The 13497-nt window shown below is 44.0% G+C and overlaps 1 protein-coding gene across 1 annotated transcript; it reads right to left on the reverse strand.

The window, feature by feature from the left end:
* Nucleotides 1-235: 235 nt before the first annotated feature.
* KCTD12 (potassium channel tetramerization domain containing 12) lies at nt 236-4414 on the reverse strand. The gene has a single exon (XM_075852344.1). It carries the CDS (start codon nt 4191-4193, stop codon nt 3219-3221), a length of 975 nt encoding a protein of 324 aa, XP_075708459.1. The 5' UTR covers nt 4194-4414; the 3' UTR covers nt 236-3218.
* Between the last annotated feature and the right edge of the window lie 9083 nt (nt 4415-13497).

Here is a 13497-nt window from a genome sequence, read left to right on the forward strand (position 1 = left end):
CTAACTCTCCCCCAATGGCAGATTCGGGGGTAAGAGAAGAATTGGTAATGTTGGATTTCAACATGCCTGATCCAGTGTTCTCATGGGAGATAAGCCGCCGACAGCTATCTAAGGTGTATGGCACACACACACACGGACACCTCCTCTTCCAGGGCAGCCATAGTTTGAAAAAGGGTTATCCAAATTGGACAATCTTTTTAACAATACACCGCCTATAAAATAAGAAACAAGCATATTTACTAAACATTGGTACTTTATTAAAATTAGCAAGAGGACAAAAAAGTCAGCATTGACATATTGTATTAGGCCCATTTTTAAAACATACTATAACCCCACAGTTGATAGCTGAGACATCTCTTTGTGCTATAGGAAAAGCAACATTTATTGGTATACACACAAAGAATAATTAGAATACTTTGTTATTACTTTATACCTTCCAAGACTGTTTATAATATTTCAGTCTATCTAATGAAAATGAAAATTAGATACATCATATACCTATTTTCCATGTGTATATTGTGCAAGTCCTTTAAGCTAGTTATGCTACTTCAGAGCAGTAAAATATGATTAAAAAACTAAATGATTCCTGTAAAATGCTTTCTCTATATATAAACATGGATATTTTATGGATTTACATACAGCTTACTCCGCTCTCTAAACTCTTTACTGCCAAAGAAGCAGTCAATACAGAGAATAAATCTCCCTCATTGCGTTAATAATGGGGTAACATAGCAATGTACAGAGCAATGTATGATCAGTATATACTTTATACAATTCTACAAAATTGCTAAGGCTAGCTGTGGATGAAATTTTTCCGTTCGATCCAATGATCGGGTTGTGTATAGACATATTGAGTGTTTCTCCCAATCACTTGTAAAATTTCTGTCATCTGAGTGATGCTCCCCATCAGACTCCCGTAGCAGCAGTGGCTTTGATTCATAGACGGGTAGATGTCTCAACACAAGTGGTGTCAGTGAGGCATCTAGACTCTATGGCCAGCTTTATGGATATTCTATAACTAGGGGGTGATCTAGTGTATCCTAGATTATAAGGAATAGAACATCGATATGATGTAGGTAGCCATATTTGGCAATGAACTGCAACTCCAATCATTTTTAGTCTAATACAAAATGCTGGAAAGCTGAAGGCCATCTTAAATTGGATTGACGTGGGGTTTATTTTGAAATGTCCTAATATTATGTCACTTCATGCAAGTGACATTCAAGTGACATTGTTTATACAAAATATTTGAAACCTTGTAGCCTATGATCATTGTATTATTTCCACCTATGCAGTTAATTCTAATGAAACATTTGGCAAAACCAGTATGAATTATGTAATACACTGGTTCCCTAAATCTTTAAATAAAAGTTCCCACATTATGAAATGGCTGAAAAGGTTAAAACTCCTGTTGGAGATATGTGATATCATTTTTATTGCTTCTTTGAACTTTTCATATTCTTCAAGAAAATTAGACTATATATGTATATATATATATATATATATATATATATATATATATATATATATATAGTCAGTTAATGCATTCATTGAGATCACGTGACCACACTGGCCAAGCATACCACGTATCACAAAGTGACACATCTGCTCTGCTCAGCACTTGGAATAGAGGGATGAGCTTATTGTTGTTTGTGTTATGCATTTTATATTATTGCCAACAAAAATATTTAAACTAATTAAATTAAAATGATACTTAAATCTTTGGTAAAGCAATTGCTATCTGATATCTAAATGCGTAATCAAGTAGTGAATACGTGTGTCTGTATATATATATATATATATATATATATATATATATATATATATATATACTGTTTGCTAATAACTGATTAATATGCTATGTGCTTCTGTAGACAACAGGGAATCAGAGAGCATGTCAAGTCAAGCTGAATGCGTATCAAGAGCTGCTGCAGTGAAAAGATTATAAATCATCTTGACTGGACTGCCTGAGTGTGTGCTTGTGTCTGCCTGTCTGTGACACCACAGCAACATCTTCACTAATTTGCACCTGAATGACCATAAACCTATTTATTTTCATGTTATTACCTTTTAAAACCACCAGAATGCATTAAAAGAAAAATGCCAATTAGAATTGTGATTTATCATTTTTCAACCTATTGTAATAATCCGGGACATAAGAGGCATATACAGCAGGCTCCTGCTCTGTATAGTGGCTTTGTCCATCTTAATTGGCTTCATGCACAATATTGTTCATGTGAACGGAGTATATAAAGTGCACAACGCAGTTCATATCAGATAAGGGCACAGGCTTTATGAAATACTATGATAGTCCTGCAGCTACTCTGTAAATAAGCCCTTTTAATGATTTTAATTAACTCGATGAATCATAAAGCTAGAACATACTAAACTCAATGCCAGCAACACACAAAAAACAGAACACAAGCCTAATGATAAGAAACAAAAATACAGTTAATTTCCATTAAATGTTGTTATGGCTTTATTGAACATATAGAATAAAATAATGAAAACATAATAAATCTACTCCTAATGTCTATTCCTGTACTTCTCTTACAAATGTAATCCCTATTGTCTTTCATAATAAAGGCAGTGAAGTTAGTTCATGAAAAATTAAGAAATTGTTGCTGGAATAATATATGACATAAAAGAAAAAAAAGAATCTTCGCTTCTATACACTGAGCACATTTCAATGTAATGGCAGATTATCTGTGTATTCCATATAACTACACACCTATTTATATTTGAGTATTAAATACAGAGTATGATGTTTAATAAGGTATTCATACTTACACATTCTCTACAGTCTCTCTATATTCCCTGCCCCCCCCCACCTTAGAAAAATATTAAGCAGTCATGTGGTATTTTGTTCCCCTCACTTTCCTAACCTGAAAGATCTAATGGTGTGCTGACAAATTCCAGCAGAAAGCAGTTAAGAAACGTTACTTGGTATTGTTTCTGCCTCTCTGATACAAGGAGACAGCTTATTTCCGACGTGAGAAACCATATGTTCTGAGAATACTTCAATACACCTATGTGAGAACTGGGAATACACAAATCTTGTGTGTTTGTATCAATAATTTTCTGGACGTTGATGCATCAGTTCCACTTTTCTTATTCGGTAAGTCGTTCTTAGTAGACTGTAAAGAGTATATATGACATAGGTGATAAAGTAAGATCAGCTGTATTTTCTGTGGATCTTGGCATTTACTCAAAAGATTTCAGTCTCTGCAGAAGACATATTCAGTGTAGCTGGTCCACACTTTGTCCTCACTCTGGTCATTGCTGGCAAATGCACATGTTCCAGTGGAACTACATGCCACCATGTGAAAACCCGCTTCAGACAACTTGTCAAAAGCTTGCTCCAGAAAGTTGAACTTGAGGTAGTACCTGGAAGTGTACCTCTCTGGAGGTCTATCAGGATCTCGGCTTTCATTTAAGGTTTCCCCAAAAACTTCTTTAGCCAGGGATGTTTTGCCACACACAGTAATACGGGCAACTCTTCTAAATTTTGCATCAGCTTGTGCTTCACGGCCTATAGTATATGAACCTCGATAACCGACGGTGATGTATCCAGATCTTCTGCCTTCAAGGGACTGGGAAGGAGTAAGTCTAGGAACTGAGGCAGGGCTGCAGGAAGAGGAGGCATTGAACCGATATGGATCTAATGTTGGGGAGGGCACGCCAGCTGCAGAAGAACATGAGACTGGAATGATTGCAGTGTCCAGGTCAGAATCTTGAGTGGCTGCTGGGGTGAGAAGCAATGGTGGTTCTTCACCCCCTATTGAGCTGTCCTTACTGATACGCAGAGGACTGAGACGTTTCACTAGTTCAGGAAGCTGGAAGTGCTCTGCTTCTCTTTGTAGACGACTTCTCTCAGGAAAATAATCTGGCAAAACAAGCTGGAGGTCTCGTAGATAATCCAAAATATAACGAAACAGGAAACCATCCCTGTCCAGGAAGAAGCGACCCTTACTGTCCCGAGCCAGCTCCCCTGGTTTCTGTTGGGAAAACATACGCCAGAGTAGAGACTCTGGAACTGAAACAAGAGTCGTGTGTCTAGTCACATATACCTGTCCTCCAACATTTAGTTCCACTATTTCTGGAAACAAAGGATCCAAGGGTTTTCCCCCTGTGCAGATACCACCTCCACCTCCTCCATTTGGTAATCCACGTGCACTGTCCGGTAAAGCCATGAAGGCTGGATGGAGATAAATGTCTTGTTATCTCAGTCCCTTTCCAGAAAAAAAATCGAACAAAAGCAAAAGTACTTGAGGTTCTCCAGCAGCCAGCGTTTGAGCTTAGTGCATTTAATGTCCCTTTTGTGTAGGTTAGGTGCAAAGACTGCAAGGAGCAGCAATAGCTTAGAACATACTGCGTTGTTTTCCTTTCTCTTCTCCCTGGGTTTCTGATTGAAGGAGTTGGCAGGATCTGTGTTTTTATGTAGAATTGCACACTGGAGGCGTGGGATGGAGGAGGGGAGGGAATGGAGGAAGCACAGGCACAGCTGATCACATATATACAGAAAGCGGATGTGTGCATATGATTTGCATGCTTTGCAGATGTAACTGATGTTTTCAGTGTAGCAAACATGCACAGCTAGGCTGCTCTCGTGTCAAGACAACCATTTACATGTAATAGTTTGACACAGAAACAATACTTTTTTTATGGAAAGACGACCAATTTTCATTAATGATAATTTGATGCATGTGCATTTAAATGGCCCAATTGCTGCTCATTATGTTGTTACATTGCTATCTAATTTGATGTGAGAATATTCCTCAAGATACTGCATTTAATGGTTTTTATCGTGGCATGACATATATTATTTCTCTTGTGGGATATAATCAAACAAGGATAATTGTGCAGACGTAGTAAAGACTGGTGTTAGTAGTACTATTGAATTGCCACTGAAAGACAATATTATGTAGATAAATGAGCAGGCCAGTCAAAGCATGTCAGTGAGGAGTTAAATGACAGCACTGCATTATTTAGGTCATGAACTGTATGGCATAGTTATGTGGGCAGCGCATGGTAGTAATGCTATTTACACACCTAAATTTTCATCTATGCCATTCACTGGAGGCAAGAGACAAAGAAAGGAAACAGCTGTGCTTTTATTCCTTGATTAAAAAACATTTTATAAGCTGGTATGGGTGACAGTGATGGGGGAATAGAACAAAAACTAAAGGAGTGTGTGTGTAGTCTTATTCTTACATCTCTTATTGTAGTCTGACAAGTACAGCACTCGTAATGCACACATATAGCGCCCACACAGCAAAGGCATGTGTCCCATGTAACGCATGCACAGGGCCGGCCGTAGGATAGATGGCGCCCTGTGCGAAATAATCTTTCAGTGCCCCACCCCCTCATTTAAAAAAAATGCTCTATAAAAAAATTATAATGCCCCTTTAGTGCCCCATACAGTATAATAATAATATTTAATAATATAATATAATATATTACAACCCCTTCAAGGACACAGTATTTTGTCCTCTAATTGTGCCCACAGTATTATGCCACCTGTAGTACCCCTACACAGTATAATGTCCGCTTAGTGGCCCCCACACAGTATAGTGCCCCCCTGTAGATTTTGCCATACAGCCTCCCTTTAGACAGTGCCATAATCCCCCACCTCCTTTTTGTAGATTGTGCCATACAGCCCCCACCTCCCCCTTGTAGACATTGCCATACAGTCCCCCATGTCCCCCTTGTAGACAGTGCCATACAGTCCCCCACCTCCCCTTGTAGATCGTGCCATACAGTCCCCGCACCTCCCCCTTGTAGACAGTGCCCCCGAACAAAAACAAAAATTGTACTCACCTAGGCCCCATCCACGACGAACTGAGCTGCTCCATGACGGGACCCTGTAGCCTAGTATAGAGTTTCCCAACCTTTTCGGACTAGAGGCAGCACTGGAAAAACAAAATTTCCTCAGGGTCCCCCTGACAAAAATTGTTTTGATAAAGACAGAAAGCGGCTAAGAACAAGCACTCCACTCGTAGGGCATGTTCACACACGTTTTTTGTAAGGCAAAAAAATCTGCCTCAAAATTCCTTCAGCAACTGACAGCGTTGTGTGACCTTTTCTTTGTGTTTTTTCTTAAGCTGTTGAAGCGAATGCAAAAGACGCAGGAAAAAAATCTCCAAACAGGCGCCGCAGGTATTTTCTGCCTCCTATTAATTTCAATTGGAGGTCAGAGGTGGAAACCACTTGAAGACCATCAGCCCCCCACTCACAGTAAAATGCCCATCAGCCCACCACTCACAGATTCCCCCTTGTAGGTAGCGCCACATAGCCCATTGTGGGTAGCACCACACAGCCCCTTGTAGGTAGCGCCAGAAAGCCCCCTTGTAGGTAGCGCCACACAGCCCCTTGTGGGTAGCGCCACACAGCCCCCTTGTGGGTTGCACCACACAGCCCCTTGTAGGTAGCACTACACAGCCCCCTTGTTGGTAGCGCTAGACAGCCCCCTTGTAGGTAGCGCCACACAGCCCCCTTGTAGATAGCGCCACACAGCCCCCTGTAGAGTGCGCCACACAGCCCCCTGTATGGAGTGCCCCACAGCCCCCTGGTTGGTAGTGCCACACAGCCCCCTGGTTGGTAGTGCCACACAGCCCACTGGTTGGTAGTGCCACACAGCCCACTGGTTGGTAGTGCCACACAGCCCACTGGTTGGTAGTGCCCCAAAGCCCCCTGGTTGGTAGTGCCACACAGCCCACAGCCCCCTGGTTGGTAGTGCCACACAGCCCACTGCCCCCTGGTTGTTAGTGCCACACAGCCCACAGCCCCCTGGTTGGTAGAGCCACACAGCCCACAGCCCCCTGGTAGGTAGTGCCACACAGCCCCCTGGTTGGTAGTGCCACACAGCCCACAGCCCCCTGGTTGGTAGTGCCACACAACCCACAGCCCCATGGTTGGTAGTGCCACACAACCCACAGCCCCCTGGTAGGTAGTGCCACACTGCCCACAGCCCCCTTGTAGGTAGTGCAAGGACTACGAAATGACCCTGATAGCCGGCGGGCAATAGACATTCAAAAAAGGACAACTGTGCAGGAGCACACAAAATACCCAGCTTTCCCAACTATAAAATAAATGTGTGGAAATAAACTAAGATATAACTTTTATTTAGTCTGAGTAAAGAATTAATCCTTTTAGCTAGATTAAATAAAAGTTATATCTAGCTGGGTATTTTGTGTGCTCCTGCACAGTTGTCCTTTTTTCTAGGTAGTGCCACACAGCCCACAGCCCCCCTGTAGATAGCAACCCCCACACTTCCAGTATAGATAGCGCCACTGTAGCTCCCTGAAGGAGCGGAATCCCCGTGTGGCCGGGGATTCCGCTCCTGGAGCGCTGTTTGATGCCTCTGTCCATATATGGACAGTGACATCAGGGAAAACTCAGCGTTGCAGACGCTATGACCGTCGATTCAACTCCAGGAGAAGCTCCTGTCGTCTGTGTCCATGACGTCATTGGCTTCTCCTGGAGTGGAATCCCCGGTCATAGAGTCTGCAACGCTGTGACCGGGGATTCCGCTTCAGGAGTTTCCCCTGATGTCACTGTCCATATATGGACAGAAACATCAAGCAGCGCTCCAGGAGCGGAATCCCCGGCCACACGGGGATTCCGCTCCTTCAGGGAGCTACAGTGGCACTAGTAGACAGCAGAGCAGGGAGATACCTCCCTGCTCTGCTATAGTGCCCCCCTGTAGATAGCAAACCCCCCCTTGGAGGAAAAAAAGCGCCACTGTAGCTCCCTGATGGAGCGCAATCCCCGTGTGGCCGGGGATTCCGCTCCTGGAGGACTGCTTGATGCCTCTGTCCATATATGGAGAGTGACATCAGGGAAAACTCCTGAAGCGGAATCCCCGGTCACAGCGTTGCAGACGCTATGACCGTCGATTCCATTCCAGGAGAAGCTCCTGTCGTCTGTGTCCAGGACATCATTGGCTTCTCCTGGAGTGGAATCCCCGGTCATAGAGTCTGCAACGCTGTGACCGGGGATTCCGCTTCAGGCGTTTCCCCTGATGTCACTGTCTATATATGGACAGAGACATCAAGCAGCGCTCCAGGAGCGGAAAGCCCGGCCACATGGGGATTCAGCTCCTTCAGGGAGCTACAGTGGCGCTAGTAGACAGCAGAGCAGGGAGATACCTCCCTGCTCTGCTGTAGTGCCGTCGCTACCGCTATAGCAGCCGCTGCTAGCGGCGCCACCGCCCTCATGCCTCAGCGGTAGCAATGTCCACTAAGTGAAGAAGCGCCTGGGTGGAAAGGCGACTGCAGTTAGTGTGTGTATCCCAGCTGGTAGTTGCAACGGCGCGGGTATACACACACAGGTATACACACACTCGCTGGCGCCCCTCTTGCAGTGTGGCGGCTGCCGCACTGGTCGAACATATGTAAGGCCGGCCATGCACACCGACAGAAAATACTGCTTTGTGTGTGTGTGTGTAATTATATATATATATATATATATATATATATATATATATATATATATATATATATATATATATTTTGTGAGGGTTTAGCATCAGGAGAGGTTGGTACAGCGGTTTCTTTGTAGCCAGAGACAGGGACACCGTGCATTAAAAGTCATAACAGGGCTTTGCCTGTGTTTTTATTCTTGTCAAAGAAACAGCCTCTTGTACAACAAGGCAAAATACAAAATAAATCCTGCTCGTCTGAGCACTAACTAAACAAGATATTTATCTAACTATACCGAGTGCCTTCCTACCAGGCACTGGACACAAAGTAACACAGGTCTTTACTCACATAGAATACAGGCTACTCCAGCCTTAGTAGTCTCCAGTCTGAGTCAGGGGTGAGACTCCCACACACTGTGTCTGCACCTTTTTATACACAGGCTACAGGTGCAGCTAATTGAGCAGCAGCCTTGTCCTACAAACAGAGATGGACTAGGGATTGGGGAACCCGCCCTGCTCTTCTCCAATCCAACTCCAGGCCCTTTTTCCGGCTTTTCCTTAAGCCGAGATTGGAAAACTAGAGCTTTCTATTGCAAGAACTACTCATTCCCTGGAGCCTAGGATACATATGACAGGATTCTAGGGGAAATATACCTTCCCTCAATGACTTTACCTGTCACTGTCTCACATACCCTCTTCCTCTGTTCGAGCCCGTGGGATCGGACACATTTAGCTACAAGGCACTGTGTCCTAGACAAAGCGTCAGCATTGCCCTGCAGTTTTCCTGCTCTGTGTTCCACAGTATATTTGAAGTTCTGCGAAGTAAGAAACCACCGTGTAACTCTTGCATTTCTCTCTTTAGCTTGACACATCCACGTAAGAGGAGAGTGGTCTGTAACCAACCTAAACCGACGACCCAATAAATAATATCTCAGGGACTCAAGTGCCCACTTAATTGCCAAGCACTCCCGTTCAACTATGCTATAGTTTTTCTCAGCCGGGGTAAGTTTTCTGCTCAAATAGGTCACAGGATGTTCCTCACCACCCACCTCTTGTGACAGAACTGCTCCGAGCCCCACATTAGAAGCATCAGTTTGTACAACAAACTCCTTTTTGAAGTCAGGAGTGACTAAGACTGGTTGGTTACACAGGGCCATTTTCAACTCTTGAAAGGCGCTTTCAGCCTTCGTGTCCCACTTGACCATGACAGACTTACTTCCCTTGGTAAGATCTGTCAGGGGCGCTGCTGTGCTGGCAAAGTTTGGAATGAACCTGCGGTAATAACCTACAATTCCTAGAAAAGCTCTGACCTGCTTTTTGGTTGAGGGCTGGGGCCAGTTTTGGATAGCCTCAACTTTGTTGACCTGTGGCTTTATCACCCCTCTCCCAATTATGTACCCCAGATACCGTGCTTCCTCCAAGCCTAAGGAACATTTCTTTGGGTTTGCTGTTAACCCCGCGGCTCTGAGGGAGTTTAGTACTGCTTGTACTTTTGGTAAGTGGCTTTCCCAGTCATCACTAAAGATTATAATGTCGTCCAGATATGCCGAAGCATACCGACGATGGGATTTGAGGACTATGTCCATTAACCTTTGAAAGGTCGCTGGAGCCCCATGTAGCCCAAATGGTAAACAAATATATTGAAACAGACCATCCGGGGTGATGAACGCAGTTTTCTCTTTGGCGCCCTCCGTGAGGGGTACTTTCCAATAGCCTTTGGTTAAATCAAGTGTTGAAAAATACCTTGAATGGCCCAGTCTCTCTATTAACTCGTCAACTCTTGGCATTGGGTATGCGTCAAACTTTGACATCTCATTTAACTTGCGGAAGTCGTTACAGAAACGCAATGACCCATCTGGTTTCGCAATCAATAAGATGGGACTTGACCATTCACTTTTTGACTCTTCAATAATCCCAAGGTCTAGCATTGTCTTGACCTCCTCAGATATGGCTTGTCTATGAGCTTCAGGGACTCTGTAGGGTTTCAAGTGGACCCGAACCTGAGGCTCGGTCACAATGTCATGTTTTATTATAATGGTCTGTCCTGGCAGTTCTGAAAACACGTCTGTGTTTCTCTGCACAAACTCTTTTCTCTCCTGTTTCTGTGGCTTTGCGAGGGATTCTGACACATACACATCTGGGTTAGGACTATAGGGGGTCCTTACTGTCACGAGGGTCTCTCTTTCTTTCCATGGCTTAATTAAGTTTACATGGTATAACTGCACTGTCTTCCTTTTACCTGGTTGGTTAACTTTATAATTTACATCCCCCACCTTTTCAATTATCTCATACGGCCCTTGCCATCTAGCAAGAAATTTGCTTTCTACGGTTGGCACTAAGACCAACACTCGATCACCAGAGTTAAAATTTCTAACTTTAGCCGTTCGGTTATACACCCTGCTCTGAGCATCCTGAGCTTGCTCCAAGTGTTCCTTAACTATCGGCATGACTGCAGCGATTCGGTCTTGCATCAACGTGATATGCTCAATTACACTCCTATAAGGTGTGGACTCTTGCTCCCAGGTTTCCTTGGCTATGTCCAGGAGACCACGGGGTTGTCTGCCGTATACAAGTTCGAAAGGAGAAAACCCTGTGGATGATTGAGGAACTTCACGTACAGCGAACATCAAATAGGGCAGAAGACAGTCCCAATCCTTCCCATCCTTACTAACCACCCTCCTCAACATGCCTTTTAATGTCTTATTGAATCTTTCGACAAGACCATCAGTTTGAGGGTGATATATAGAGGTACGCAGGTGTTTAATTTTCAGCAGTTTACATAATTCCTTGGTGATTTTGGACATAAAGGGAGTTCCCTGATCGGTAAGGATTTACTTAGGTAAACCAGTACGGGAAAACATGTAAAACAACTCTCTTGCAATGGCTTTTGAAGAGGAACTTCGCAAAGGGACTGCCTCAGGGTAGCGTGTGGCATAGTCCAACACCACTAGGATATATTGATGTCCTCTAGAGGATTTGACTAAAGGGCCGACCAGAACCATGGCAATTCTTTCAAAAGGGATCCCAATGATAGGCAAAGGCACCAGCGGACTCCTAAAATGTGACATAGGAGCCGTTATCTGACACTCCGGGCAGGACTCGCAATACCTCTGAACTTCCGTATATACCCCCGGCCAGAAGAATCGTTGTAAGATACGCTCTCTGGTCTTTTCGCAACCTAGATGTCCACCCAGCACGTGTTTATGAGCCAGGTCCAACACCGTTCTACGATACGGTTGGGGTATCACCAGCTGTTCAACAACCTCCCCACGTACGTTATCTATCCGATACAGCAAATCCTGGTTAACCGCCATGTGTGGAAACACCTTATCAGCCCCTGGATGTTGAGGCACTCCATTTAATACCTTAGTATTTTCCCTGGCTTTTACCAATGTGGGATCGCTAAGTTGAGCGGTCCCAAAATTGTTACGTGATACATTTAACACTGGTATCTCAGAAATTTCCTCCTGCTCATCTGTTTCACCAGCAAAAACAGACAGAGGAAATTTATCAGGCTCAGTGGTCACCCCTACTGCTGGCACCTCAGCATCTTCGTTAAAGGGTTCTGGGCTAATCACAGCGCACACATTAATACCATCATTAACATTTACAGTGGAGGTTACATCTTTCTTTCTCCACAAGTCCCAGAACACTGGGAAGTCTCTCCCCAGGATCACACTGTGCATCAGGGACTTGACCACACCCACTTCATGGCAAGCGGTTCCACAGGAAGTCTCTAGAGTGACCAAAGCGGTGGAGTATTCTTTAGTGTCCCCATGTATGCACAGGACCCCTATACTATGTCCGCTGAATGTTCCAGGGTCTATCAGGCTGGCATGCACCAGGGTAACCAGACTCCCAGAATCCAGCAAGGCACTCACAGTACACCCTTCCACTTTTACGACACACATTTGTTGCTCAGTCTCGTAAACAGTCTCAGCAGAACAAACAGGACGTGCAAACAAGGATATTCGCCTTGCTGCATCACAGTCCATTGGCTCAGTAGTCAGGGGACAATTGGCAGCAATATGCCCAGGTCCATAACACTGCCAGCACTGTATGCGGCCCCGGTCCCCAACTTGAGACCCTGGTCTGGCCTTCAGTGTCTCTCTGGGATTTCTTCCCTCCGTCTGCTCCCCTTCTGAGCCACCTCCCTTAAAGACATTTCTCACCCCTCTAGTAAATGGAACAGTCTTACTGGGTGCTCCGCACGATTTGCTGTTCATGGGGTTAGAACATCCAGGTGGTAGTTCTTGGAGTAGATCCTGAGTAGCTCTGTACCTTTCAATCAGGTTCACCAGCTGTTCCGCATCTGTAGGATCTCCTTGACCGACCCAACGCTGAACCTTCGGTGGTAAGGAGCGGATGTATTTGTCAAGCACCACTCTCTCCACGATCTGCGCAGGGGTTGATTCCCCTGGCTGTAGCCATTTCCTTGCAAGATGGACAAGATCATACATTTGTGATCGCGCAGGTAGGTGTTCCATGAAAGTCCAGTTGTGCATCCCACAGCAGTCTGATTGTTCCAAAAAGTATGTGATTTATTCAGTCACCAGCTGCAACTTTTCCGTCCTGCTATAGGACCTATAGCAGGACGGAAAAGTTGCAGCTGTTGACTGAGTAAATTACATACTTTTTGGCACCATCGGAGTGCTGTGGGATTTCTTTTGTTTATGTCTTATAATCCACAGATCTGGATTACCTGCTTACACCCATTACCATGTTGGAATTTGTTGCAGAGTGCTGTTTATCTCTACCTATATATATATATATATATATATATATATATATATATACACTGCCGTTCAAAAGTTTAGGGTCACTTAGAAATTTCCTTATTTTTGCAAGAAAAGCACAGTTTTTTTCAATGAAGATAACATTAAATTAATCAGAAATACACTCTATACATTGTTAATGTGCTAAATTACTATTCTAGCTGCAAACGTCTGGTTTTTAATGCAATATCTACATAGGTGTATAGAGGCCCATTTCCAGCAACCATCACTCCAGTGTTCTAATGGTACATTGTGTTTGCTAACTGAACTGTGTTAGAAGGCTAATGGATGATTAGAAAA

Source organism: Rhinoderma darwinii, chromosome 2 (assembly GCF_050947455.1).
Source record: "Rhinoderma darwinii isolate aRhiDar2 chromosome 2, aRhiDar2.hap1, whole genome shotgun sequence".
NCBI lineage: Eukaryota > Metazoa > Chordata > Amphibia > Anura > Rhinodermatidae > Rhinoderma > Rhinoderma darwinii.